Here is a 26,769-nt window from a genome sequence, read left to right on the forward strand (position 1 = left end):
TGAGGACTCTTCAGCCAATCAGTCCTCTAATTAGTAATCTAATTAGGGAGTTGCAGCGAGAACCCGCACACACAGCGGCCCTTTGCGGATAAGATTAGCCACCCCTGACTTAGAGGGAACACCCCAGGAGTGGAGTGAATCACACAAGTTAAAGGCAGCCCTTCAAAAAACACAGACTGTCAGAGAGCTGAAGTGCTGTGGGTCCAGTGTGAGAATCTCCCAAGTTCCAAGTCTATGTCTGGACTGAGAACTAAATGCACCATCATAATTTCATCAAATCATAGGTGTCGTGCAAATATCACTTATGGGGACGATATATATTTATCGTCGTATGACTATTGTTTATCTGGCTAGCCAACGCCCTTATCAAGGCTGCCTTATGGTCTTAACAATTTTACGTCACGCAAACTCCAACAGCGCACCATGCAGCTCATTATGCAGATCCAGATAAATGCCTTTCCCAGCATGCAGTTCTGCTTTCGACTGGCTAGCTCATCGGTGGGGCAGCCTGAGTGGCTGCGGAGGCTGTCAGCGCTCCAGGAGACACCCCCCCGCCCAGCAGGGCAGGTATTCACACCGCCAGGGCCATTGTACCCCACCTGAATGAGATTTAACTGCAGGCACGTAAAATGACAGTGTACGGGTTTGTGGAAATTCACGTTTATGTACGGTTCATGTGTGTCCAAACATCTCATGTAAGTCACCGGGCTAAAGATGAATGAAAAACGAATGGCTGCGAAGCACACACACGAATATCCTTGACCTGTCTTTGCTATTTTTTTTCTTCTTTTTTTAACTCTCCCTGATGGAATGGATAGCATCGTGCAGACTTCTTAAGTGTCTCTGTAAAATGTGCCTTGAACATTCCTGCGAGTCCCTGTTCTTTCACAGAAGCTGAAGCAGCTGTGGTCTTCGTCCCTCTTAAATTCCTATCGTGTCTTTGCAGAATAATCACTATATTAGTCATGTGCATGAGAGTCTGTTTTTTTCCACTTGTGAGCGGGATACTATGCCATCTTTTGCTCCGTGGCCCCTAGATGAAAAAGGGGACTTTTCGGCGCAGATGGGACCACATGCAACATAGCACGGTAAAGCTTGCACAAAATGTTCCCCGCGTTTCCCGGAGCCAAAACGCCATTCTCAAATATCACCATCTTATGAGAATGTAGGGCATTTTTTTAATTCTTCCGTGTTCTTGGTCTCTTGTCAGGGGCATTCCGGGGGCTGGTGCTTTATCCAGGTAAATGCTTCAGAATAAATGGCACACTGTTGCTGCGGCAGGTCAAGTTTCAAGTCTAATTTGTCACGTACAAGCCGTACACAAGGCGTACTCGTCACGGCGAAATGCCTCCCCTCTCTGAATGATGCAAATGCAAAATAAAGAAGATATACCGTGGAAATGTGATCAGGAATACAAATAAAAAGCTAGCTATTCAATGGAAAAGCTAATGCAAGAAGAGAGAATTGTAACAATTATCGTAATCATAATACTTCTAGGGTAATAGAATTTGAAAAACTGGATAGAGACACTCTACAGAGGCCAGTCACATGCAGTATGATAGCTAGACTTTTGCTGCAGTGTTTGTGCAGTTGTAGTGCAATTATGTGCAATGGTAGCTAAAGCAAGAGCCATATAGTTTGGTGTCTATTATCCATAGCTGATTACTCTGATCGTATTTGGCAGTCCGAGCCCTGACATTCCCGTGTGTCCTGCACTGCATGTATCACGAACTGACGGACAGCAGCGTCTCCCGCGGTTCCATGGGCTCTCCGCCAGCACCGCTTTTCAGAGATGGCACTGCTTTTCAGAGATGATTTTCATAGTTTCCCCCAGTAGCTGTTGGAAAACAAAGGCTGTCCTGGCCTTCGTCATGAGCCTCTCGCGGTGACGGACTCAGCGAGACGAGTCGCTTTATCACGCGCTGGCCAATGGCAGCCGTGTTTCATCGTCCGAGGGAACAAGCCGACGTTGCCCATATACAGTCAGATTCCCCAAATCGACGTGTCATGTCAGGCATTTACGGAAAGTCTCGGAAATGGTCGGCACCAATAAGCTAGCCTGGGGGAAAATAGCGATCATATTGGTATGTTTATTTTACACATAGAGGAAGCCAAGATTTGTCAGCAAATTACTCACAGGTAACTGCCTTATTAATGCCTTGCATTTTTTCCCCCATCAAATTCATTGAGCATATTTGGTCTTCAAAACAATCCTCCTTATGAAAGAACTTTATAAACAATTTAAGGAACTTTATTATTCCCAAAATGAAAGGGCGGGACTTTTTGCGGCGGTGAGAGAAATGAGAGGGAATTTTTTTTAATAGCCTCACTAGGCAGACATTCGATACGAGAGCTCAGTTGAGAGAGGGTTAGTCATCTCTTCTCGTAAGCATCCTGAACTGGTAAATAGGAGGGAGGCAGTGCTGAGGACCAGCGGCGGCAGTAGTGAGGAAGCGGGAGGGGCGCCCCCGCAGACATGCGGCGACACGCGGGGCCTATTACCTTCGTGGCTAGCTATGGCAAGGATGAGTGCTGCATACCTCGACCCATAAACAAACTCTTCCCAATGCTGGGGTTTCGTGTTCAGGTGAGAGGTGTCACAGGAGCCGGCAATTTGCGCCCGTGCACTGTTATTACCGTTCAGTTATCATTTCACGGCTGCTGTCGGCCAGACATGGCCGGCTAGTCTATAACCGTGGAAACTTTTCACTCCGTGGCACAAGTCTACCTCACCATCTGTTTATAAATGCTCTGTGTCAGAGTGTAGACCACCCGGCTGTGATCATTGTTTGTCATTTTCTCTGATCATTGTTTGTCGTTTACACAAATTACGCACTTACGAATGTTCCTGTTAGCTAAAGACAGCTGGGGTTAAGTGTCAATGATCTGTAAGCAAACAGACAAACATAGGACAGTCAGTAGTGTCAAGGTTAGGCATCTAGACTGGAATCCAAGAGTTTGAAACACGAGTTAATATGGCCGTTCTGTCTATAGGTATTCATGGTTCATGTTGCCAACTATGGTCGGGTTATTGGAAATACCCGTCAAGACAGCCTGGGATTTTTTCCCCCCAAAAAAAGCAGTATCCTTTGATCTGGCAAATTTAGTCGGGTGAGTCCAACAAAGCCACATCTATAAATCTGAGAGTTTGCCACAGTGTAAGAGCTGCAAGAATGGCAAAGAAAAGGTAGTTTGCAGAGTGAGTATGACTGTGCTGTTAGACTGTGCTGTTAGACTGTGCTGTTAAACTGTGCTGTTAGACTGTGCTGTTAGACTGTGCTGGAGTGGGCTTGGCAGACACACTTCCCCAACCCACTGGTCCTGCATTGTCCCGTTGAAGCTTTGGTCTGTGCTTCTCCTCCCCAAACTGACTCCTCACTCATCAGCTCAGAAAAATGTCACTTGTATCTCCCCCACAGTCTAGCTCAGTGTTTCCCAGTCCGGTCCTTGGGGACACACAGCCAGTCCACGTTTTTGCTCCCTCCCAGCTCCCTACTGGCAGGGGCGGTTCTGGGGGGGGGGGGGCAATGCCCCCGTGAAAACATGCATGGCTCCCCCTCTGCCCCCCTAAATACATATGCTACTTGGGTCTGAAATTAATGTATTATTATTATTACTATTATTATTATTTATATGTATATATGTCAGCTAAAACTTTGTGTGGTAGGAAAAGGTGAAACACAAACGTGAGCCCATTTTCTGCTGGACTCTTAATGTGGGAGCACTGGGTGATCGAGTCGCTCCAGTTGGTGAAAAGTGAAGTTAATATCAGGAAAAATAATCAAGCTTGTGGAAGCAAGACAGTGTAAAGAAGAAATCAGAGTGAGTTACATATCTGTAAAAACTGTAAAATGTGACTGCAAAGCGTCGCATTAATAACCTCAGTTTTCAAAATTGTCTTTTGCTTAATGTAATCTATGTAATACTTGGAGGACATTAAAGTCAAATGCATCTGGCCCCCTAACAGAACAACTGGCCCCAGTCTGGCCTCCCAGGTAAAATGGTCTAGAATCGCCCACTACGTACCAGGAGCTGGAGGGGAGCAAATTGTGGACCTGCTGTAGGTCCCCCAGCAGCGGACTGGGAAACACTGTTCTAGCTGACCACAGATCAGTGTCACTGAGGGAATGTCTACTCTCCTAATAGGTCCCTGGTAGGTGGGCAATGCAGGGCAATCTCTCTCGGCAGAGTGTTTCATGGGCGGTGCGTATTGTCATGTTAATAGCCCTGATGGTGTTAGCTCATTAAAGCGTAACTATCTGGATTAACGCTGACGAGGCAGGACGTTCTGTTCTGAACCGGTTCGAAAGTGGAGTACACAGATACTATCCTAAATTGATATAATTTTGTCAGTAGTCCCAGATTATGGAATTTACAACTGTGGCTTGCAGTTAACCAGAACACTCTGCTTCTTTTGGTGTGGTTTGTGCCTCAGTTGGGGGGAAACGCTTTGCCTGTAATCCGAACATTGCCAGTTTAAATCCCATGGCCGACCGAGTGACATCGTTGTCGGGCCCCTAAACGGGGCCCTTAATACTAGTCGCCCCAGGGACTCTGGCCCTGTTTTCTTGATTGTATGTCACTTTGAACAAAAGCATCTGGTAAATGTAAAAATGGAGTTCAAACTCCTAAAGAAGTCAGTTCTCTCAATCAAGGTGACCTTGGCGATTTTTAGTCAATCCAGAGATTTTTTTCTTCACTGCAATTCAGTGCAGGCAGTGGAAGCGCTTTCACTCTCGCTCCCAAAGGAGAACAGTGACTTTTCCAGCCCTTTTTACAGTGAAGAAACCTGCTCTGCCTGCGTCCTGAGCTGCTGACTGTCAAAAAAGTCCAGTCTTAAATTGCAGAGTGCAAAAGATAAGACATATCAACTAAGGGTACCTAAATGCCTGTTAAAAAATGTCTTTCTCTATTTTAACTGAACACAAATTCAAGACTTACACCAGTGTTGATGGGCAATGCTTATTTATTGTTCTTCATTGGCTAAGTATATCAAACATATGAGGAATTTGTCTTAGTGAGTGTGCCCCAGTATAACATACAACATGCAAGAAAATTTCACGACAATTTGAAAATACGTATGCATGAAAAATATTACACATCCTTTTTACACTAGACTACAGTATAATATTTGCATGTAAAATAAATGCATAGATAAGAAAGTTTTTTGCAGTTTCTGCATTTCTTAAGCGCACCTTCATCAGTAAGGCATCCTGAGAGCTGATGTCTGGAATACCAAGCAGATGCATGCAGTTAATGGGGACAGAATGCACTCCCATCTACAACCTGGTGTCTCTAACAAACTCATTACAGCCCCATAACTGATTGGCTGTCGCAGGGCCGAGGATCAGGTAGCTTTTGGTGATTCACCTTCTGTCATGTGGCTTCACTTCACACACACCCCCCTCCCCAAAACTCCCCCCCTACATGTTCCACCCCAGGCAGGAACCGTACAGAGGCTCCACACACTCCTCATTAGGTTGGCCATTTTGATCCACGTGACAAAGGCATGAGTGACTTCTGTTTTTCCCGTCGGCCCTTTTGTTAGGCAGCCTGAGTGTGATCCCACGCAGCTGTTCGGGGGGGGGTACACACAGGACACGTTCAATTTGTGTAGTCCGGACTCTAGCATGGGGGGGGGCAATTAGTGGCTAATCCAGAAGGCCGGCCAATTAACAGCTAAAATAAACGGTGCTCCGTAGCCAATGCCCTTGGGGCTGTATGCTGTATCCATCATATGAGGAAACAAAAAAAATGAAACGGAGAAGTGGGCAAAAGACATGAAGACATGCGCGGGCAACCAGAAAATTTTACTGCGCGAGGATGTTCCAGAGCGTTCCGTTTTCAGGCTTCAATTTGGCCTCCATCTGGAGTCTGCACAAAGGTGGGGGGGGGGGGGTGCGGGGCAGGGGGGTGGAATAATAACATCTGTAGCTAAAAAGCCAGACAGGTAGTTAAGAAGCAGATTGGTCATGAATGGATTTTTTTTTCACTCTCTCTCTCTCTCGCTCTCTCTTGCTCTCTCTCTCTTTCCTCCTTAAAAAGCCCAGGGGTTAGTATTTCACTGATTACAGGGTCCCTGTGTGAATGGCCGTTTGGGTATTGTCAGAACAAAGGGCCGAGCTTCCTCTAAAGAGGTGTTAGACAAGGCAATGGATTGGACTCCACCATTAGGCTGAGTGGAGTTGCAGGTCGAGGCAGCTCCAGGGCCACGGGAAGCACCGAGCCGCTCCCAGTGCCATAGCGATCGGTCCTGCAATCTATCTCAGAAAAAAGGGGGTGGACTGGCTGATTGCCTTGGATGGGTTGCTGCATCAAACTCAGGCACTTTTATAGCCACCCAAATATTCTGTCCATGTGACTGGGGTCCTCATTCTCAACATCCGCTTCTTCATTAGGGTCTATTATTTTAGGCCTGTAGCTTTGTCGTGTCACTCAACATTTCAGGTTAAAAAAAAAATGCAAAATGTGAAGCCTGCATGTAGTTTGATTCCTGTTTCACGTAACGTCCTAAATGTCCACCACAGACTGCACGGGTCTGATTTACCAGCTATTTTAGTCTCAGGTGATATCAGATTCCAAGAAGAAGAGAAAAAAAACATCACTCAACTGGAGTTAGGGGTAGATGCTAACAGTGAATGTTGAGTTATTTGAGAATTACCAAAAACTCACAAAAAAAAACAAAGCTTCATTAACTCCTGGAACAATTTTCTGCCACATTTAAAACAAATATTTTGCTTATTTTCTAATTACCGCAATCAAACAAACTGGAATTAAGCTAGTGTTTCTAATGTACCGCTACGTGAGGATGACAGTGTAAGTGATTACATCATGTGATCTCTGGTACCTGCAGGCTGAAGCAGCTCCTTCGGGAATGGGCCCGGGAACAGTCTGCTCCCATTTGTCATCACTGACCTTAAGAGGGAAATTAGTGCGAGTGATTTTCCTCTGACGTCCAGGGAAAATCCTGACACAGATCCAAGATCTGCCAGGAAGGCTAGAAATTAGCATTTTCGATGAAATTTTATTGATTAATATCAATTTAACTTCATTATAATGGCTTCTAATGGCTGAGTTTTATTAACATATTAACATTTCGTCATGAGTCTGCCAGAAAAGATATGGTAAGGAAATCCATGCAGGACTCTGCCTGAAAGCTATATCATGCGACACACAGATCAATTTAAATGTTACACATTGTAGAAAAAAGTGTTATGATTCGAAAAGATACAACAAACAAATCCCCACAGGACTCTAGCTACGAGTCATCCCATGCGATATATGAGCTTGTTGCTGTATGAATTGCTACACGCGTTTATTCGGAGTAGAACGATGAGTCGTCTCTCACACCCTACAGCCCCTCAAAACCCCCAGGTGGCCTCAATTCAGATCAAATGACTCCAAGAAATCGACACTTGATGTGCAAAAATTAGTATCGCTCCTGGCTTGGGGGTTAGCAATTCGCCGTGACACACCTCTGCTCACTCTCTCCGTCACCCTCTTCGTGAGCGCTATCACGACCTCAGTGTGACCCGGTCCTGATCATCTGACACTAGGGCTGGGCGTGGCGGCACTGGGGGGCTGCCCATACAAATGGGGTGGGGGCTGTGACGCCTGTTACCAGAGGAAGCGCTCTCGGCACCTTCGTGCGCCCGCCGCCGTTCCCCTACGCCAGTCGCCAGCCCCTTGCCCGTCCCACACCCAGTGCCACGAATAAAGAGCAGATTCCCCACCTCCTGGGTGATACGTCCACGTCGAAGATGAAAGTAGAAGCTGGTGTGTTAGGGAGTGTGGGGTGTGGGGGGGGGGGGTGACTTTCCTTAAGCAACTGCTAAGTACTTTTGTCAGGTTTAAAAGCCTTATAAGCCTTTGAACAACGGCGTGATTGCCTCTGGATGGAGAGGTCATTGTTGAGTTGCAGGGTTGGGCTCCTCTACGCATTCCTGCGACTCTGCCTGCATCAATCACCTCCTGATTCCTTCGCCGTTCCGCTAGCAAGCGGCAATTCCACCAACTGTTGCAGGTAAAGCCCCCTAACCTGCAAGCTATGGACCCCCCCCCCAAAAAAAACACTCCTCCACTCCACTTTTTAACCACCTATAGTTTTCCATCCTCATTGGCAACCAATGTGACGACATAGAGACACATCTTGTAATATGATACATTTGATCTATTCTTAAATGTTCAAAATACTTTTTTTTAGCAGATGCTTTTACCTAAAGCAGGGTGAGAAAGTCCCGGGAGCAACTGGGAGTTAAGGGCCACGCTCAAGGGCCCAATGATGACATCATTTTATCGGCTCTGGGAATTAAACTAACAACTTGCCGATCAATAAATATAATGATAATTGATACTTTATTGATCCCCATAGGGGAATTCTCTTTACGCCTCCCCCAACTTCCTCTCTGTAGATGAGAGCAAACTGCCGGCGAAGGGCAATCATCTGTAGGGTGGGTGTTAGAAGAGGGGGCCAACCTGCTGCGCCACAATCCCACCCCCACATTTGAATCTCTTTCAGCACTGGGATGGTCCCCCCCCCACCCGAAAACGGGTGCCTGGAGTATGATAAAAACGGGCTGTCAAATCAGACCTTGAAGTTTTCCATTAGCAGGCATTAGCAGCGTCGCGGCGGGAAGCTTCAATGCTAACGGCAGAACGGCGCCACTTCCGGTCCTGGAAGGTGACCTTTCCCGCCACATGGGACCCGGGAGGCTACGCCAGGCATGCAGAGGGAGCCCCAGAGGAAGAGCCGTCCCAGCAGACCTGCTCTGATCAGGGTGCTTTATAAATGATGTTTTGCCTCATTAGGTCCCCGCTACAGCAGCCAATGGTCAGCATTCAAGGAGAGACCAATTAAATTGCAGTGGCCCTTGAACACCCTCCGGCTCCGCCCGCTCCCTGACAAAGAGCTTGCCAAGGCAGTGCTTCCCAACCCGGTTCTCAGGGACGGTCCACGTTTTCGCTCCCTCCCGGCTCCCTGCCAGATAGTCCACATTTTTGCTCCTGTGCAGCTCTCGGCAGGGAAGGAGCGAAAAGGTGGACTGTCTGCCCGGATTGGGAAACACTGTGCTAGGTGTTTGTGCTGCTGACGGTCTGGGCTTAGTGCATTCAGTAATTTGGGTGTGAAATCGTTTCCTTCACATCTATACAGCTGCCAGCAGTTAAAACCACCTTATCTGCTGTGTATGAAGGCTTTTGCTGGTCAGTCAGTCAGTACATCACAGTCCTTTTGGTTAAATCATATTCTGTGGATGAGGAACAAAATGAAATATCATCTATGAATTAATATTGTTTTTGAGCACTAAATGAAGAATTGGTTTTGCCTCTTGTCCAAAGCTTGTGAAGAGCTTCCCACAATGAAGAGGTTGGATACATCAAAGCATTTTCATTTCCTCCTCCGTTACAGGTATTGTTTCATATTTCGTCACATTTCAGTGCTTTCAAAGTGATGACTGACATTACAGTGCTGACTGTCATCAGTGTTATAACTGCCGTTCACGATGCATTGAATGTGTCTCATTTTTCGTTCGACTTTGTACGTTTGGCGATCCGTTCTGCGTTTCATACAAACGTAATTATTTATTTGTAAGTGTGAAATAGTAACCTCCCCGTAATTAAAGGGTAAATACATAGCGATATCTGCAAGGATTATTGCGTATATGTGCTGCCACTATATCTGTTAATAGGCATTTCACCGACATAAACAAACAAATAAATCGTAATTTTGGGCTAATTAATGTGATAATCATGTGGGATTCCGTGAAGCGGCATTTAGGTAAGTTTTAGTTAAAATCCTAATGGTTTTACTAGTTTTATCTATACTTTTCGATAGCCCAACATACGTTTCCTGGATCTTTTTTTTTTTAAATTTGGTCAAACAAGAAAAACAACTATTACAATCTGAATTAGACTACAAACGTAAATCACACAACGGCACAAAGTGGTGGGTGGTATCTGCGGCCATTACACTGCGAGTTCAGAGGGTCTTGTAAACACTTTCACACCCCCCTTTCATTTAAATGCGGAATCAGTTATAGCACATTATTGAAAAATCAAGGCTGACAACAACCTGCATTTCAATACTGTCTGGGAAGCTGGAGTCGAATCCACAAACGTAGCGGATTCCAGAGTTTGCCAAAGTAAAGGAATTTAGGGCAAGTTTTGTGAAAAAATTAAAAAAGAATGTGATCTGACGGTATTTCAGTCTCCGTAGCAATCGAAACAGAATAAAGTATCGCGTTTGCAATAATAATAATAATAATAATAATAATAATAATAATAATAATAATAACATATTTTAAAAAATAAAAACTTCTGCTCACTCTTATATAACTAAAATCGCGCAGTTACTTGTACCCCAACCGTGTCTTAGAAAGATTATCCACATTCAGAAGTTAGCCCGAATGTATTTGATGTAGAACAAATCCCTCAATTTGTAACCACCTCGCTTACCTCCTCCCATAGCGTAATCACCCCGACAAAGGGGGAAAAAAATCTTCAAAACCGATGCTCTTTCATAGATTACCCTATCAGGTGCAAACCGCTGACAAGTTTCCACCCACCAACAACAAGAAAAAAAAACCTCTCAGTGCCCAAATCCAAAGCCGCAGACACTTCACTGACAAGCATTACTACATCTCCCGTGCACGGAGGACCGGGCTAAAACTTTTAATGCACGTTTTTATATTTGCGTTCCTTGGATAACAGTCAAGTTTCAGCTCAGAGCGAGTTATCTGCGCCATCCTCTATTCGCCAGTCATCTTCAGCTATACAGTTCTCCTGTTTTTTGTGTCTGAACAATAGACCCGAAGATTATAATATGATCTACGCAAGGTGTACATTGTAGATGTCCCCTGCAGGTATACTCGGGATTGAAGTTCCTGTGATCTTTGGAGCAGCACACTTCCAGCGTGCCCCACTGGATTTTTCCTTAACAAATAAGGGTAAACCTACAAAGCACTGCTTACAAATTAAATACTTCCCGAGCTCATCCTCGTCAATTCACGGTAACCGGAGTGAGGAGACCGGGAGGAAGATTTTTTTCCTTCTATCTGACAAATAAAAAAAAAATCTCAAGGAAGCGACTAATGTTGCAAACAGCGGCGCAGAGTGACTTCATTAATCCATCATCACGGCGGGAGCGCAGTTCTCCTGCGGGATACTTTCTGTAAGGACGCCGGCTGCTTCCTTTTCCACGCACCTCCCTGTGGTTTTTAAAAACTGTGGAAACAGGTGTATTAGGACGACTCAAGATGTGTCTTCTCCCTTCAAGGTTCATCTACGTGTAAGGTTTCCATTTTTTTATTCCTTTCCATTTGCCCGGTGCGTACATTCTTGCCTATAGAAGTCGCTAAAACCTTGGTTTTAGTTGACGCCCAGGTACATACTTTTCCCCTGTGGTGATTTATTTTCTGCTTTTCTCTCCCCCAGGTGTTTACAATTCCTGGTCCTCTATTTCCCGCTACAGGTAGGGATATTAATGTGTATAATGTTATTCTTCAGTTTACGTTTCACACGCTTGAGCTGAGGATAAATATCTGTGGGAAAATAAAACAAAAATCCAACGATCTAGTGGCGTAGCAACAATAAACAGTTAATTATTACTGTGCAAATTGTGTTAGTGTTTTCGGTGTTATTTCACAGTTTTCTGCTGTCTTAACATAAGTTGCCCGTGAGTTCCCGCAGCCCCCCAGATGAAGTAAAAATGAGTTTTTAAGAGTCATTTCGACAGGACCTATTTTTTAACAATTACTATTAAACTACATCAAACAGTAGTGCTGCTAATTTATATAGCATGCGTTTTAAAATGCTATGTGGAAAATTGCATATAGGGAAATCTTTTTGTACATTTTATTTCAAGGCGTGAGTGTATATGCATGAGACATAGGCAGGAATATGCGTGTCATGTACATTTAGACATGTAGAAATGATGACACGATTGCAAGATTTTCATTTTCGTTGCTTATTATGGTTTTCTGCATTATGGCAGAAATAGGCCTAGTAATGTTAAAAATTGCTGCGTCTTTCTCGCGCCTTCTGATAGCGTAAGACCGGCACATGGGCCCGTTTGGCGACCGCAGTCCACATGCAGCAGAACATGTGCGCTGTAATATAGTAACTACATCTGTGACCGCAGAGATTTTTAGGTGAAGACCATTTATTAGGATAATCAAGGAAACGCTAAATTCGGCGCAGATTAATGATGGCACAGTAGCCTACTTATAAAAAGTGCTTTCCCGAACTGCTACACAGATCATGTGAGTTAAACGTAACGAAAAGTGGCGCCTAACTACAACGAGATCTGGGGTTTCGGCGCAGCTGCGAAACTAACTTTCCGTGGTAGCTGCTCGTTTTCAGGTTGCGCAACTCTTTGTTTTGTAGACCTTCATTTAAAGTGACGAGTATAAAGCACTTTTAATAATGCGTGGATTCTTGAAATTAACATTTTGATAGAAAAGGGGTCGTTAGTTCATTTTCTTGTCTTGGTGTGTTGTTTTTTTAAGTTTTATTTTTATGGTCGGCAGGTTTTTAAAACTGAATCTAAAGATTATTTCTATTGTGGTGGTTATACTATATATGACGGATATTATACGGTTATACATTATTGCGTGTAATACACGGCAAAAAATTATGTAAAAATCCAAAAGTTTATTTTATAAGCGAATATTTAATTTTACTCATGATCACTTCAGAAATATGAAATACGTATCTGGGATTCCTGCTGTCCACATTGTAAATAAATATATTATCCTGGCGTAAACTATTGTGATATTCTTGGCTGGTCTTTAGGCCTATACATAGACTACAAATACCAGAATTTTTAATTACCAGCATATAAGCATGGAAGGTTAACTGTTTGCGCTGCTTCCCACTACGGGATATTTAATACTTTATCACCCTTCGGCAAGATTGTGTGAGGTACCGAGCAGTGCGGCATTTCATGAGGAAAATCCCCAGCCTCTTAAATGCTGAATTTGCAGAAAAGTGTGTAGCATACCTGCTTGTTTGAAGTTCTTCAAAGAGAAAAAAACGACTGGTTTATAAATATCCGAACAAGCTCCAGCGTTTATACATTGCTATTTTTATAAGGTAGTTTAACTAGTGACGCACTGAAACGGTGCGTAATTCACTGAGAGACTCTGTAAAATGAGACGCGCTATTCTTCTGTTACATATGGACTAATTGGTCAAACAAACATGGTTGCTGGGCCGTAATAACGAGACGCGTAAAGCTACCCAGACCGATAATAAAAACAAGACAAAACAATGTTATATAAGTGCGTGTACTTTAATTTTTCAAAAAAGTCATAATTAACAACACATGGTAAGTCTGGTTTGGATCTCTTTGCCAGTAATTAAAACACTAATGTTTTAGCTCGTTTGCGTTGTTCGCATCGCAATATTTATGTGTACACAATAGTATTTTATATAACAATTTTTACCTTTTCAATGCCACAATGGCATGGCATCTAAAATACTGGAAATCTCTGGAAGTAAACATTTTTGGCCCAAAGTAAACTCCCTCCCTCCACACGTAAATTTCATGTAAAGTAAAATCTGGTAGGTTGTTTTTTTATGATTATGATTTAAAATCTGAGAAACATGCAAATGATATGCTATTATTGACATGTGGTAAATTACACACACTAAACATACACATTACACGTGTATGTTTCTGCTCATAAAACTGCATTACAACTCATTTGGATGCCTGACTTTTCTTAGACACTTTTGAAATATGCAGTATTTATTCTAACCCATTTAATTTTTGTCTTTTATGTATAACAGGGAAGTTTATAACTTAACGTCACATATAACACGCAGTGTCCTGCATATTTCATTGTTTGCCTTACCTTTCATCCACAGTTGAGAAGTATTTCCATCTCAATGCTAAGACCATTTTTGTGAGTGCGAGTGTACTTTGTCTCCGATTTGGTAAACGTCATTAATTTGCTGAACTTAAAATAACATGGATTCTGAGTGTGTAACGTGTATTTAATTAGCCACTTGAGAGCAGCAGTATAAAATGCCATTACCAAGCAATTACTGAGCAACAAAACTGGGGAACAGGAGATGCTGGCTTGTGCTTGAGCTTCCAGAAGGTGCAAAATGCACATCTCTCTTTGTCATCTGCACATGGTGCAGCCGGCCAATACGCCGACGCAGGACAAGCGACGTTCCCTAGGTATTGTGTTAAGTTCCCAGCCACTTCACTGGCGTCCCACGCAAGTGCACAGAGAAAGCAATCGATCTGCAGACGAGCGCAAGGTGGATTAATGAGGAATTCTTTTGGACGGTGATGTTTCAGTGGGCTGGATTTTACGGCTAGTGGTTCCCAGCCACCGCGTCCACAGAGCGTCTGCCTGATTTATGGGTTGTATCGAGTCGTATCGCTTGGTGTTAACCTCAGGCTGATACTCTGTTTAACCGCACTATTATAGGTCTGGTTGCTTCTAGTGTGTGCTGGGGGGGGGGGGGGTTGGCAGAGCTTGCGTGACCCTTTTGTCACAGTTCGGTAGTTTTAGGGAATGATGCCAGATGTAAATTTAACTTTGTCTATCAGAATCAGAGGAACAGTGATTCAGATTGGCTGGAGAAACTTCTAGGCCGAACAGGACACTCTAATACTCACATTGAAATGTTCTTCGGCCATGATTGTACACATTTATGGTTCCTGTCTGGCATCACCTCACAGGAGTCTCAGCAAAGCACGGCTGACTTCCGGGTTTACATCGAGAACCACACCAGGAACCCGGACGACCTGAGTCGCAAGCAGATACGAATCTACCAGCTCTACAGTCGCACCACGGGGAAGCATGTGCAGATCCTGGGGAAGAAAATCAACGCCAACGGGGACGATGGGGGCAAGTATGGTACGCAAGTGTTCCTGTGCACTAAGAAACTCTGCAGGGACCTTGTGTTTCCAAAAACTCATTTACACTTGACCAACCAGGACGATCCTGGATGGAGATGGAGCAGGACTAGGTGATGTTCACTACCAATCAAAAGAGATTTGCATGTTACTCACTTAACATTTACTATAGTACACTCAATATTCTTTGCTAACAAATAAATTTACAGTATTTTCACCCTTTGAGTATTTTATTAGAAAGAAAATGTCATATCTTTGATTCATCAAAGTAATCTCCTCCAGCAGTTATAACAGCGAGAAAATTCCAGGCATTCTTTCTACAAGGGACATTAAATACTGCTCTGTTTCATGGGACGAAGCAGTTAACTGGTGCATTTAAAGTTAAAGGACAGCCGAGAATCTGACTACACCATCACCGTGCAACCAGTGAATAGGATGTCAGACATGCACTGTTATATACTCTTTCCATGTTATAAAGGAACCTTGTTTCATTTGACTTATTTTCATTTATAGTTTTTCACTCAATTTTTCAATGCTTAACAAGAATAACAAATCTGCAGTTTATGAAATAAATAGAAAAGTGGTTAAAAACCTGGGGATGTGCAAAGACGTTGGGCTGGTGCTGTACGTTGGTCAAGATGGATGGTGGTTATGGAGAAATCTGTAGGGGCGTGACATTGAAGAAAATATTACCTTAAATCTGCACAGCAGACGTTCTCAGAATGTACTACACAGTTAACAAAAGCCCTTCAATGTGGGCTGCCATGTTGGTACCTAGGAGAAATTATAAATAATATTTCTCTAGCCCTAAGCTTATCAGTTGTTATTTTGGCATTGTGGTCATTTGCCAATTATAAATATGCCCTTAATTATACAGCTGTACAGCAGTTGGGTATTTTGCTCATTTACAGTGTATGAATGTGCAATCGATGATGCTAACATTATTAGGTTAGTAGGCTTTTACATTGTCAGTGTGTTTGATTTCGGGTATATAACCTTGTAACATAAGCCTTTCTTACGCAGGTGATTTTCTTATAATTCTGCATTAATTTATTGCCCTGACGTGACGGGATATCTTTATTTCTGGGACATTCCTGACGTTGGGTTGCTGTAGGTGTGTAATTTTGTCTGCTGCTGGTGTGATCCCAGGGGGGGGGGGTCACAGGTACATTATCTAATGTGTTCAGAGCTGCAAGTCGAAGTTGTGCGTGTGACTTTTTTTGCAGGATTCTGGACTGTTCAGTGAGACCAGGTGTTACGGGTGCTTGGGCTGGTACTGTGTTCAGTGAGACCAGGTGTTACAGGTGCCTGGGCTGGTACGGTGTTCAGTGAGACCAGGTGTTACGGGTGCTTGGGGTGTTAGGGTGTTCAGTGAGACCAGGTGTTACGGGTGCTTGGGGTGTTAGGGTGTTCAGTGAGACCAGGTGTTACGGACTCGCAGGCCGCTGGTGTGTTCAGCAGAGTGGCACAGAAGGGTGGGCTGTCTCCCCCGCATGCTTGTTAGGGCTTGAGTTGAAGCAGAGTCAGACATTCCCATAACTCCTGCCAGCAGCGCTCATTACCATACGGCTCGTCTTCTCGCTGCGAGTACGCGGCCTGGCGCCAGCACATCGAGGCAGCCGGCGAAGTCACTAAAAGTTACAGCCGGGTTCAACCTGCCCGCTCCCGCTCATGATTCCGGAAAACCCATTTTCCGGATCTGTAGCGAAGTGTATCAGCGGAACATGTCAGTTTTAAACTTGCCAGTATTGAACTGCTGACCTTGTAATTCATAACGAAGGATCTATTTTAGGTTATAAACTGGTATTAGCAGGAAGTAAAGTGATAACAGTTCAGGTTTCTGGGGAAGTTTAAGTAGAAAGGTATTTAACTCAAATTGCCTAAGTAAAAATGTGTTGTGTACAATAATTTGGGGGGGGGGGGCAGTCATGTATGCAAAGAAGTAATGACTTTATATGAATAAAATCTAATCATTCAATTTACATCTTGCTGAGAGATCTACAGGCATCTACGCGATTATGACATTGCAAAGATAAAGATCCGGAAATACCAGCAGAAGTATGAGCAAGCTTGACTTAGATCTCTGATGGAGGGCTATCGCCATATTTGTCGCGGAACGGGAGGTCGGAGACGGTGTGAATGTACATGTCCGTCGCTTTCATGCTTTCCAGACCGCGCACTCTGGTTTGGGGCGGGACCTAACTGAGGCTGACTCAGTCAATTCATATTATGCTTTTTGTTTCCCCCGGCTGCAGTGCGGTTTCTGTTTCTAATTCACGTAACTGCTTAACAGCTCTCCTCCGTTTAAATACCACCTTGTTCTGTGTGTGTCATCTATCGAGACACGTGCCCCTTAAACCACAGAGAAATGGCACCTAGAGACTGGAGCGCGAGCTATCTCAGAGTTCAAGCAGAATTTTTTGTTCGAGGGTGCTTGTGTGTGTGTGTGTGTGTGTGTGTGTGTGGGGGGGGGGGGTGTTATGGAGGGTGGCAGGACAAAGAGAATGAGAATGGAAGAGAATGTCCTCTGCTACTGCTCAGCAATTTGTCTGCACCGTCTCATACATATATAGTGTCTTCTACTCTGCTTGAGTGTCCTGAACAATGCTGACACGTCATGTAAAAAAATAATGTTGGTTCATGCCACTAAGAATCCAAATGGATCATTTGGTTTTGGGTTTCTGAACTGCAAATCCCAGTTGCAGTTTTCATAGTAATGCGACCTGTGTTCTGATAGCTGGCTTTTTATGTCACGCTTGTAGCATTAAGTAAAACTTCTTTCCTGTCACGTTCCAGCCCTCCTCGTGGTCGAGACGGAAACATTTGGGAGCCACATTCGGATAAAAGGAAAAGAGAGTGAACATTACATCTGTATGAAGAAGAACGGCAAGATTGTCGGAAAGGTGCGTGCCGTCCCATACAGAGATCAAACACTAACTACAACTACATACATGAAGTTTGTTCCTGTGTAAATATTTTGAGGTTCTACCCAGACGTAACGCAGATGGGTGATATAAACTCAGGATTATTAGACATTGTAAAGGGGCAGTTGGACATTTCAGCACTAAAAGAGAAGAGTATCACAGTACAAAACATTGATAGCATCAGAATGTTATTATTATTCTTACGTTTCTGCTGCTCTAAAACTATCCACTACAACTAAGACACTGAGCATCTGATGTAAAGTGGTTTTTGGGCAAGACACCAAAATTCTTTTCAGTTTCGTGTAACCTATTCAAAGATTCTTAGTAAAAAAAAAAAACCCTGCAAAATAATTCCTGAAATATTCAATGAAACGTGCCTCAGTTTCAATAAGCGCTAGTTTAAGGTCAACGCCTATTAATTATTCTGAGACCGGCGAAGTCCGGTTACACTGCATGTACCCCAATGCACATCTTTTCATGATGACACTTAAGACTGGAATTCACAAATTTATACAAGCTGTCATAGTTTTCCAAAAGGATGCACAGCAGACAAACCTGTACATTTTTGTTCCAGTTGGAACAACGAGGATCAGTTATGTAATCTGCGAAAGATGTGTTTACATTTCAAGACAGAACCATAAGAATTATGCAAAGTCAGGTCACATAACCGAGAAATTGCTCCAGGTTTTTGTGGAGACCATTGATAATGGTGGAGACTTATAAAAATAAAGGAAATATTTTTAGTTTACTTTGCTGTTAAAATGACTGTCAGTGGTAAAAAGGGACTAAAATGTCAAACTTAACTGCATGCAGCTGATATATATTTAGGCTTCCATCAATTAAAGATACATTTTAAAATTAGGAGCTCGTACTCCAGCCAAATAGTCTCAAGGTGACATGTTTTATGTTCCCATCTCGGTAGCTAAGTCAGCCATAAACATTCTGAACAGAAGAGAATAGCAACTATTTCATCCTCCGTTGAAAGACACATTCCATTGTTTTCCTGGCCTGTTTGACATAGACATCAAGAGCATATCAAGAGCAACTTCAATTTTGAAGGGTTGGGGTGGGAGGTATGATACCCAAATGCTTTCTCAATAGGCTCTGCTTTTGGAATCAAGGATTCGAAAGCTTTATTGTCATTTGTGCAAGTACAAGTACAAAGAAATATAGTACTTACTTGCGTAGAACCCTTCAGATATATAATGATAAATATCAATAAATAACAAATAATCGAAATGAGGACCAATAACATACATATGATATACAAAATACATATAACATACAATAACATAATATATGCAATATACAATAACATGCGAGTACTTCTGTGAACAGTCTTGATTCCTTAGTAGTTTTAGCAGAAGATAGACTTGAATGAATTATGTTCACGTATGTGAAACTGGTCGGCCATTTGTGTCTTGGTCTCCAGAGGTTTTTATTTGTCAAAGTGCTGCTGAAATCCCCCCCCCCCCCCCCGTGCATTAGCCGCGGGCAGAACGCGTGGGAGATCCAGGTGCTGCATGTCTGACAAGTCCGTGTTTCGTCCGCAGCTCGATGGGAGGAACCAGGAGTGCGTCTTCGTGGAGGAGTTCCTGGAAAACAACTACACCGCACTGGTGTCTGCCAAGTACAAGGGGTGGTACCTCGGATTTAACCGGAAGGGTAGACCCAAGAAAGGCTCACAGACCACACAGACCCAGCAGGAGGTGCACTTTATGAAGCGGCACCCCAATCGCAGGTTCGACCCCCTGGAGGAGTTCCGCTTCACCACGGTGACCAAACGGACGCGTAGGGCACGGAGGTTAAAGCCCATCCCCAGTACCAGCTAAGGGACCGTCGGGACCAAGTGTTCTCCCTAGTGATTCCCATCTTCTCGCCTTACGCCCTAAAGACTTAAACGACGACCATAAACTTTAAAGAAAAAGATGTTTTATTTTTATACTGGAGAAGCGTTATATCTCCCAACTGCTGGATGTTCCTGGGTTAATATAATTATAATTATTTGTCGAATTTTATTTATACTGGATAGACTGAGGAGGAAACTACGCAACAATGTTTTTCTACTATGACTTCACAGTAGTAACAGGAAACCAGTTTTCTTGTGACGGAGAAGAATCGAGGGGCTCACGCAGTCAAAAATTCACTAGAAATCCTTCCAGATTCACACGCCGAGCCCCCCCCCCCTTGAGGACGGATTCTGTATTTCCCACAGTACGGTTGAACATTTCAGACACCAAAATGGACCAAAAATAAAATGCCATGTGACAATGACATGTTAGGCAACTCCTTAGCTTTAAGTGCAATACTTCAAACTACGGCTCTGCATTCCAACATGGCCGCCATCATCTTTGTTCTGACATGTGGCAGTTCCTGGATGGAGTGTGATGAGTTGTGTTCGCTGTGCGGTTTCTCAAATTCAAGTTCTCATGCAACGTAGGATTCGGCCCGACGCCACGTGCCATTACTGTCCCAGTGCTGGGTACGTGATAGTCTCCATTCAGTAGACGGCTGGATCTGAAGCGAGCAAGTATTTCTAACTGCTGGAATAGTGGACTGACCTTAAGACCCTCGGAACCCAAAAAGGCCTGTTTGTTGGTGGCAAGAAAAAGATCTCCATAACCAGGACTGGAACCAGAACTCAACCATCTCCATGTTTCCCCAAATCCTGCTAAATCCTTTGTTTGATGCGATTATGACCTCCTAAGTATGGGGTAGTTCTTAAACCGGCAATATACACCCATAAATGTCCCCACAGAATTTACGTAGTGCTGTTTTGGGTCCTGATAACTCTTTCTTTCAGTTAAGAAAAAAGCCCCATACATATATAAATATATATTAGCTAAACCAGCACGCAAACGTGTGTCGTAATGATTCGAAGGGTCAGATTTGTTTCATAGTACATTCCCTTAGAAGCTGAAGTTCATTGACATAAAAACAGCTCTTACCTCATATGTACGTAGGTACCCAAAGGCAGGACTTGTTGGTGGTACCTGAATTTTATTACTACTTCAGTGACATATAAGAAGTAGTTTCTTACATTTGACTGTCACTTTCATGTTTAGGACGGAAATTAAACAGTGAGGGAATCCACAACAGATCGATCACATCCAAGAGAAGAAAGACCCTTCAGGACTCTAGAAATATGTGTTGATGAAATTATTTCATGTGTCATCCCAACAGAGAATTCTAAGTTATTTTTAATGCCACAGAATATTATAAATTAGTATTATGTGAGGCCAGTTCCGGTGTTTTTTGTTTTCCTCAAGGATAAATGTACCAGAACTGCTTATTACAGAAGATTGTGGAGTTATTGGCCCCAGAGAAGGTCTGAGTCTTGGTGGCAGCCATTGTTCCGGTGGTTAATGGTTAATATCCTGGGTTATCTACTCCTCTGCCCTGAGGCAGTTCTCTGTCGTGTACAAGATGCTACTAACAATATGTCACATTTATGATTTTTAAATGTATGCGGAAATAATTTTTATGACTATTATAAAATATTTATTGCCTTTCTTTGTAAATACAGCCCGATGAATTTGTTTGGCCTCTGTTAATAAAGTGAGGACTATATTTAAAAAAAGAAGCCATATTTGTCTGCTTATTTGTGCCATTTATAACAATAATGTTTCCTCTGATTGGAAGGACAGTAGTGCTTTAGGGAACGAGACCAGACTGCCCATAATAGCATAGACGAAACAAAATCAAATGTGTTTATTTAAATCTCTGCTAAAATTGATTTATACAAGACTTTCCGGCAAGGGAAAACAAAATGAAATATGATGGATCTTAATAATTAATGATAATGACACTTTATTATTTACACTTTGGGGGGAATTTCTCTTTTCGCCGACCCCCCGTTCTCCATGACACACAGACACACCTGTAGGTGAGAGGAAGCTGGACAGCGAAGGGCAGCCGACTACAGCGGCAGCCATGGAGCTGGGGGTTAAGGGTCTCGCCCAAGGGCCCGCAGATGTGATTAGGGTTAGGGGCCTCACCCAAGGGCCCGCAGATGTGATTAGGGTTAAGGGTCTCGCCCAAGGGCCTGCAGATGTGATTAGGGTTAGGGGCCTCACCCAAGGGCCCGCAGATGTGATTAGGGTTAAGGGTCTCGCCCAAGGGGCCGCAGATGTGATTAGGGTTAGGGGCCTCACCCAAGGGCCCGCAGATGTGATTAGGGTTAAGGGTCTCGCCCAAGGGCCCGCAGATGTGATTAGGGTTAGGGGCCTCACCCAAGGGCCCGCAGATGTGGTTAGGGGCCTCGCCCAAGGGCCCGCAGATGTGATTAGGGTTAAGGGTCTCGCCCAAGGGCCCGCAGATGTGATTAGGGTTAGGGGCCTCACCCAAGGGCCCGCAGATGTGATTAGGGTTAAGGGCCTCGCCCAAGGGCCCGCAGATGTGATTAGGGTTAAGGGTCTCGCCCAAGGGCCCGCAGATGTGATTAAGCTACCAACTGGAGGTGGAAATTTCAGATTTAGTTCCAACCAACCAGTTGAGTGACTCTATGACTATGACTCTCTATACGCAATCGGTTGGTTGAGACGAAATCTTGGTCTGGATCTGTACTTTCTGGACCTGAACCTTCCACCTCTGCTGCCAATATACGGAAAGGGTCAGTCAAGAGTCTGACTCTACCGGGACGAAGGACGTGTTGATGTGTCAGTTATTACCAGAAAAATCCCAGACTGGGTCTCTTGGCTGCCAGTGCAGGGCTGCATCACAGCTAGAGAGTGTTTCCTCCAAAGCTGGTGTATCTGTTTATTGCAGGCAAACACAGACAACGGAGTGTTTGCTTTGTTAAGTCTTTCTGACTCAATACGTCTATTGACAGTCATAAGAAGACGAGAACATTCCTCCTTACGGCCTCATCAGCCTGTTTTATCTCAGTAATAAGTATGTTGTGGGTGATAATCATATTTTTATTCATGAAGCTTGCAAAGATGAAAGCTTGCAATGTTAGTTTTATAATTTCTTTGTACTGATGATTTCTGGTTTATTCACAATTAAAATGACCCTTTTTACCGTTTTAAGATTTTACTTTGTGGTGTATTTGGCCATGAATGCATTTATGATATTGCGCTTCATGTGGGTTTTTGTAAACCTGTAAGAACGTAAACGCCTTTTTTTAAATGTGATTCTTTATTTTTAGAAGGTGAAAGTCCTAGCAAGAGCTAACAGACGTCTCTGGCAGCGGCTCCAAGCAGTGCCGTCCTTTTGAGGAAGACTTTGACGGGGCCTAGAGAGACCCCATCGCAGGGGAGGGGATTTTCCCATCGCTACAAAGGAGGAACAGCTAAGTGTCAGGCGCAGGCACTGCAGGGACACCCTGCCTTCTCCACCTGAGGACCCCTCAGAGACGCCGTGCAGCAGCCCACATGGGGGAGAATCGAGAGATGGGAGTCCATTATGAAACAGCCTCTGTTATAGAAATCTGTGGCTCGCTGGCTGACAGCCAACCCGCTTGGAACGCTAACGCTGAGGAGCCCGAATGTTACTCTACACATACACAAGGTGGAAGATTCAAAATGCTTCATATTCCTCATTTCATTTGTGGAACCCAAACGTTCACTAGTGGAACCAATCTGATGACAATCCACGCTCATGGGAGTTTTACTTACATTAAAATGATTTGAGGGCAGAAAGAAAAAATGATTGGTTCAGAGAGATAACCAATCAGATTACAGAGGAGGTGGGTGCAAGCAACTAGTGGAGGACCAACCAATCAGATGTCTTGCTTCGATAGTTGCTTGGACCCGGATTGGTTATCTTATATAAGATAAAAATAAGCAATTATTTTTCGTCCTGCCTTCAGAACATTTTTGTGTAAGTAAATCTCACATGAGCACAATTCACAGATTAAGAACATAAGAAATTCACAAACGAGAGGAGGTCATTCGGCCCATGAAGCTCATTTGGGGAGAACATAACTAATACCTCAGAGTTGTTAAAATCTTATCTAGCTCTGATTTAAAGGAATTCAGGGTTTTAGCTTGCGCTACACTAGCAAGAAGACTATTTCATAACTACACTGTGTAAAGAAGTGTTTCCTCAAATTCATTTTAAAATGTTCTCCCACTAATTTCCACTTATGGCCACAAGTTCTAGTATTTAAACTAATATTGAAATAGCCATTTGGCTGAACAGCATCCAGACCCGTTAGAATCTTATATGCCTGGATCATGTCCTCCTCAGTCTCCTTTGCTCGAGGCTAAACAGATTCAGGTCAGCTAACCTCTCCTCATAAGACATTCCTCATAATCATTCTCGTAGCCCTACGTTACACCTTTTCCAAGGCAGCAATGTCCTTCTTAAGGTATGGCGACCAAGGAATTATATAATCGTAGCATCACCACCCTTGACTTAAACTCCACACACCTAGAGATGTAACCCAACATCCTATTGGCCTTTTTAATTGCTTCCCCACACTGGCGAGAGTGGGACATGGAAGCATCAACATACACATCGAGGTCTTTCTCATAATCAGCTAGCTTTATTTCAGTGGAACCCATAAAATATCTGTACTTTATATTTCTGCTCCCTGCATGGATTACCTTACATTTATCTGTGTTAAATTTCATCTGCCAGGTATCAGCCCAGTTGCTAATTAAATCAAGATTCCGTTGTAACCTCTGTGCTGCTAGATCAGTATCTGCTACACCACTCTACTTGGTGTCGTCTGCAAATTTAACCAGTATGTATTGGTGTCAATATCATTAATGTAAATTAGGAACAATAGTGGTCCTAAAATTGAACCCTGCGGTACCCCACTATGAACGCAGGCCCACTGTATCATTATGCCTCTAATAACTACTCGCTGCTTCCTGTCAGTTAGCCAGTTTTCGATCCAAGCTGCCACAGTTCCTAAAATCCCTGCAGCTTTGAGCTTAAGCAAGAGCCGTTTGTGGGGGACAACATCAAAGGCCTTCTGGAAATCTAAGTAGATCACATCGTAGACCTTTTTGAGATCAATTTCTCTTGTAGCTTCCTCAAAGAACTCAAGTAAATTAGTTAAACAGGACCTACCTCTCCTAAATCCATGTTGGCTATCCCTCAGAATGTTATTTGAATCCAGGTAATCTACCATTTTCACTTGGATTTTAGCTTCCATTGCTTTTCCAGTTGTGCAAGTTAAACTGATTGGCCTATAGTTTGCTGGATTACTTCTATCCCCTTTTTTGAATATGGGCGTTATATTAGCATGCTTCCGGTCTGAAGGTACCGCATCCGCAGATAACGATTTCTGGAATATTAAAGTTAAAGGTTGGCTAATAATATCCCTCATCTCTTTTAAGACTATAGGTAAGATGCCATCAGGGCCCTGCGATTTATTTATTTTGAGATTAGCTAGGCTTAGTACCACATCAGCCTCAGTTATACATATACTGGTCATAGACGACGCTGTATTCGTACTTAAAAATTACTCATATTCTCTACTGTGAACACCCATGTAAAATAATCATTAAACTCATTTACTATATCAATTTCATTTTCAGTGATATGGCCCTTACTATCCTGCAAATTAGTGATTTCAGCTTTTAGAGTTAAAGTATTGGAAGAAACCTTTAATGTCATCCTTAGCCTCCAATCCAATCTTCCTCTCTACATTGTGGGTGAGTCTAATGTTATCTTTTAACTCAACCTGTAGACTTAGATACTCCTGCTTTATTTTGAAATCATTAATTATTTTCCATTTGTGGAAGAGACCCCTTTTCCTCCTGACTTTATTTTTAATTTCCATAGTAAACCACCTTGGATTTAGATTATTTAAATTAACCTGAGCTTCAATAAGAATATGTACGTATGTGCTACACACAATGAGCAATTATCAACTGACATAGTACGCAAAATATACCCAGAAAACATAAGTCAAGAGCTTAGACATTGACATTATTTTAAGTACTATTGAGAAATGCACACAAGCATTGTTCCAAACTGCTGTTTAAATTTAAAACAACCCAAGTTCTAAAACAAATCATCTTAAAACGTCTTAGCCGAAATTAGCCATATTTACCAGTATACTACGTTTTCCTCTAAGATGACACATTTCTCTTGTAACCGCTGAACCATTTAATGTTAATCACCCAATTTTATTATTAAAGCAGAAATATTTCATGTGACCAGTTTTTTTTATGAAAAGTAATGCACTTAGTAAGTAATGCATGCAGCAGGTTTGGTGAGAACAGGCTGCATTGAACAGTAAGTGACATCACAAGAAATTAATGTTTCTGCACGTGAGCCTCCTTTTGACAAACGTTTATTTAAAAATCTTTTCCTGGCTCATTAAAAAAGTGAGAAGATGTGTGATGTTTTGCTGCATTCCAAGGCCTCTCGGACGGGCATAATACTGTTTTGCGCGAGGATGGTGTTTACATGAGCCGTCAGGTAGAAAGATGGCAGTTTTTGGGAAAAAATGCCTTTTGTTTAACTTGCTGCTGATACTATCGGACACCCTACAGCGTAACTACCTACGCTGGACAATAGCCTGTCCTCGTGTTTAAAAGTCTCAACCTGACCGCATTTTAGAACAAAAAAGGATAAAAGGTCAATGGCAGCATTATATCTGAAACTGAATTCTCAGCCTAAAATGCTGCTATTCTTCCGCCGTGCTCATCAGTCTCAGTCTTTGACCCATCCACTGTGGCATTTTAATCAGATATTTTTAATGCACAAAAAACAAATAAATGAAAAGTCTCCTGTACTGTATTCCAGTAAATTCAGTGCTTATGTTCAAGAAATGCTGACTGGCGTAAAGGCCAAAAAAATCCCCTCGTAAATTTTTTGAGAAATGCGCATTTAAAAACCACACACATTTATACCGTTATGGTCCAACAAGTTCACTACTTTGATAATATAAAGCTGATGTTTTCATTGTCTCTCACATTTCACACCCCAAATGAATCATCATGGTGACACTATAACAGAATAAGAGGAAGCCTCCACTATAATAACAGTGTCACCACAAACAAACTGAGGT

The 26,769-nt window shown here is 43.1% G+C and overlaps 1 protein-coding gene across 4 annotated transcripts; it reads left to right on the forward strand.

Annotated features, from left to right (window-relative positions):
- The first annotated feature begins 10,349 nt into the window (after nt 1–10,349).
- fgf24 (fibroblast growth factor 24) lies at nt 10,350–21,335 on the forward strand. 4 transcript variants are annotated; one of them, XR_002841803.2, is made up of 6 exons: nt 10,355–11,284; nt 11,431–11,467; nt 14,695–14,872; nt 17,668–17,774; nt 19,349–20,509; nt 20,861–21,335. XR_002841803.2 is itself a non-coding variant. In XM_023841897.2 (5 exons), the coding sequence occupies exons 1-5, from the start codon at nt 11,253–11,255 to the stop codon at nt 19,625–19,627; spliced, it is 624 nt and encodes a 207-aa protein (XP_023697665.1). In that variant the 5' UTR covers nt 10,350–11,252; the 3' UTR covers nt 19,628–21,335. The 4 variants fall into 4 exon arrangements, 3 of the variants coding, with proteins under 3 accessions (XP_023697665.1, XP_023697664.1, XP_023697666.1); XM_023841897.2 differs by having other exon boundaries at nt 10,350–11,284; nt 14,695–14,863; nt 19,349–21,335; XM_023841896.2 differs by having other exon boundaries at nt 19,349–21,335.
- Nucleotides 21,336–26,769: the final 5,434 nt, after the last annotated feature.

The sequence above is a fragment of the Paramormyrops kingsleyae genome, chromosome 12, assembly GCF_048594095.1.
Source record: "Paramormyrops kingsleyae isolate MSU_618 chromosome 12, PKINGS_0.4, whole genome shotgun sequence".
Classification (NCBI taxonomy): domain Eukaryota; kingdom Metazoa; phylum Chordata; class Actinopteri; order Osteoglossiformes; family Mormyridae; genus Paramormyrops; species Paramormyrops kingsleyae.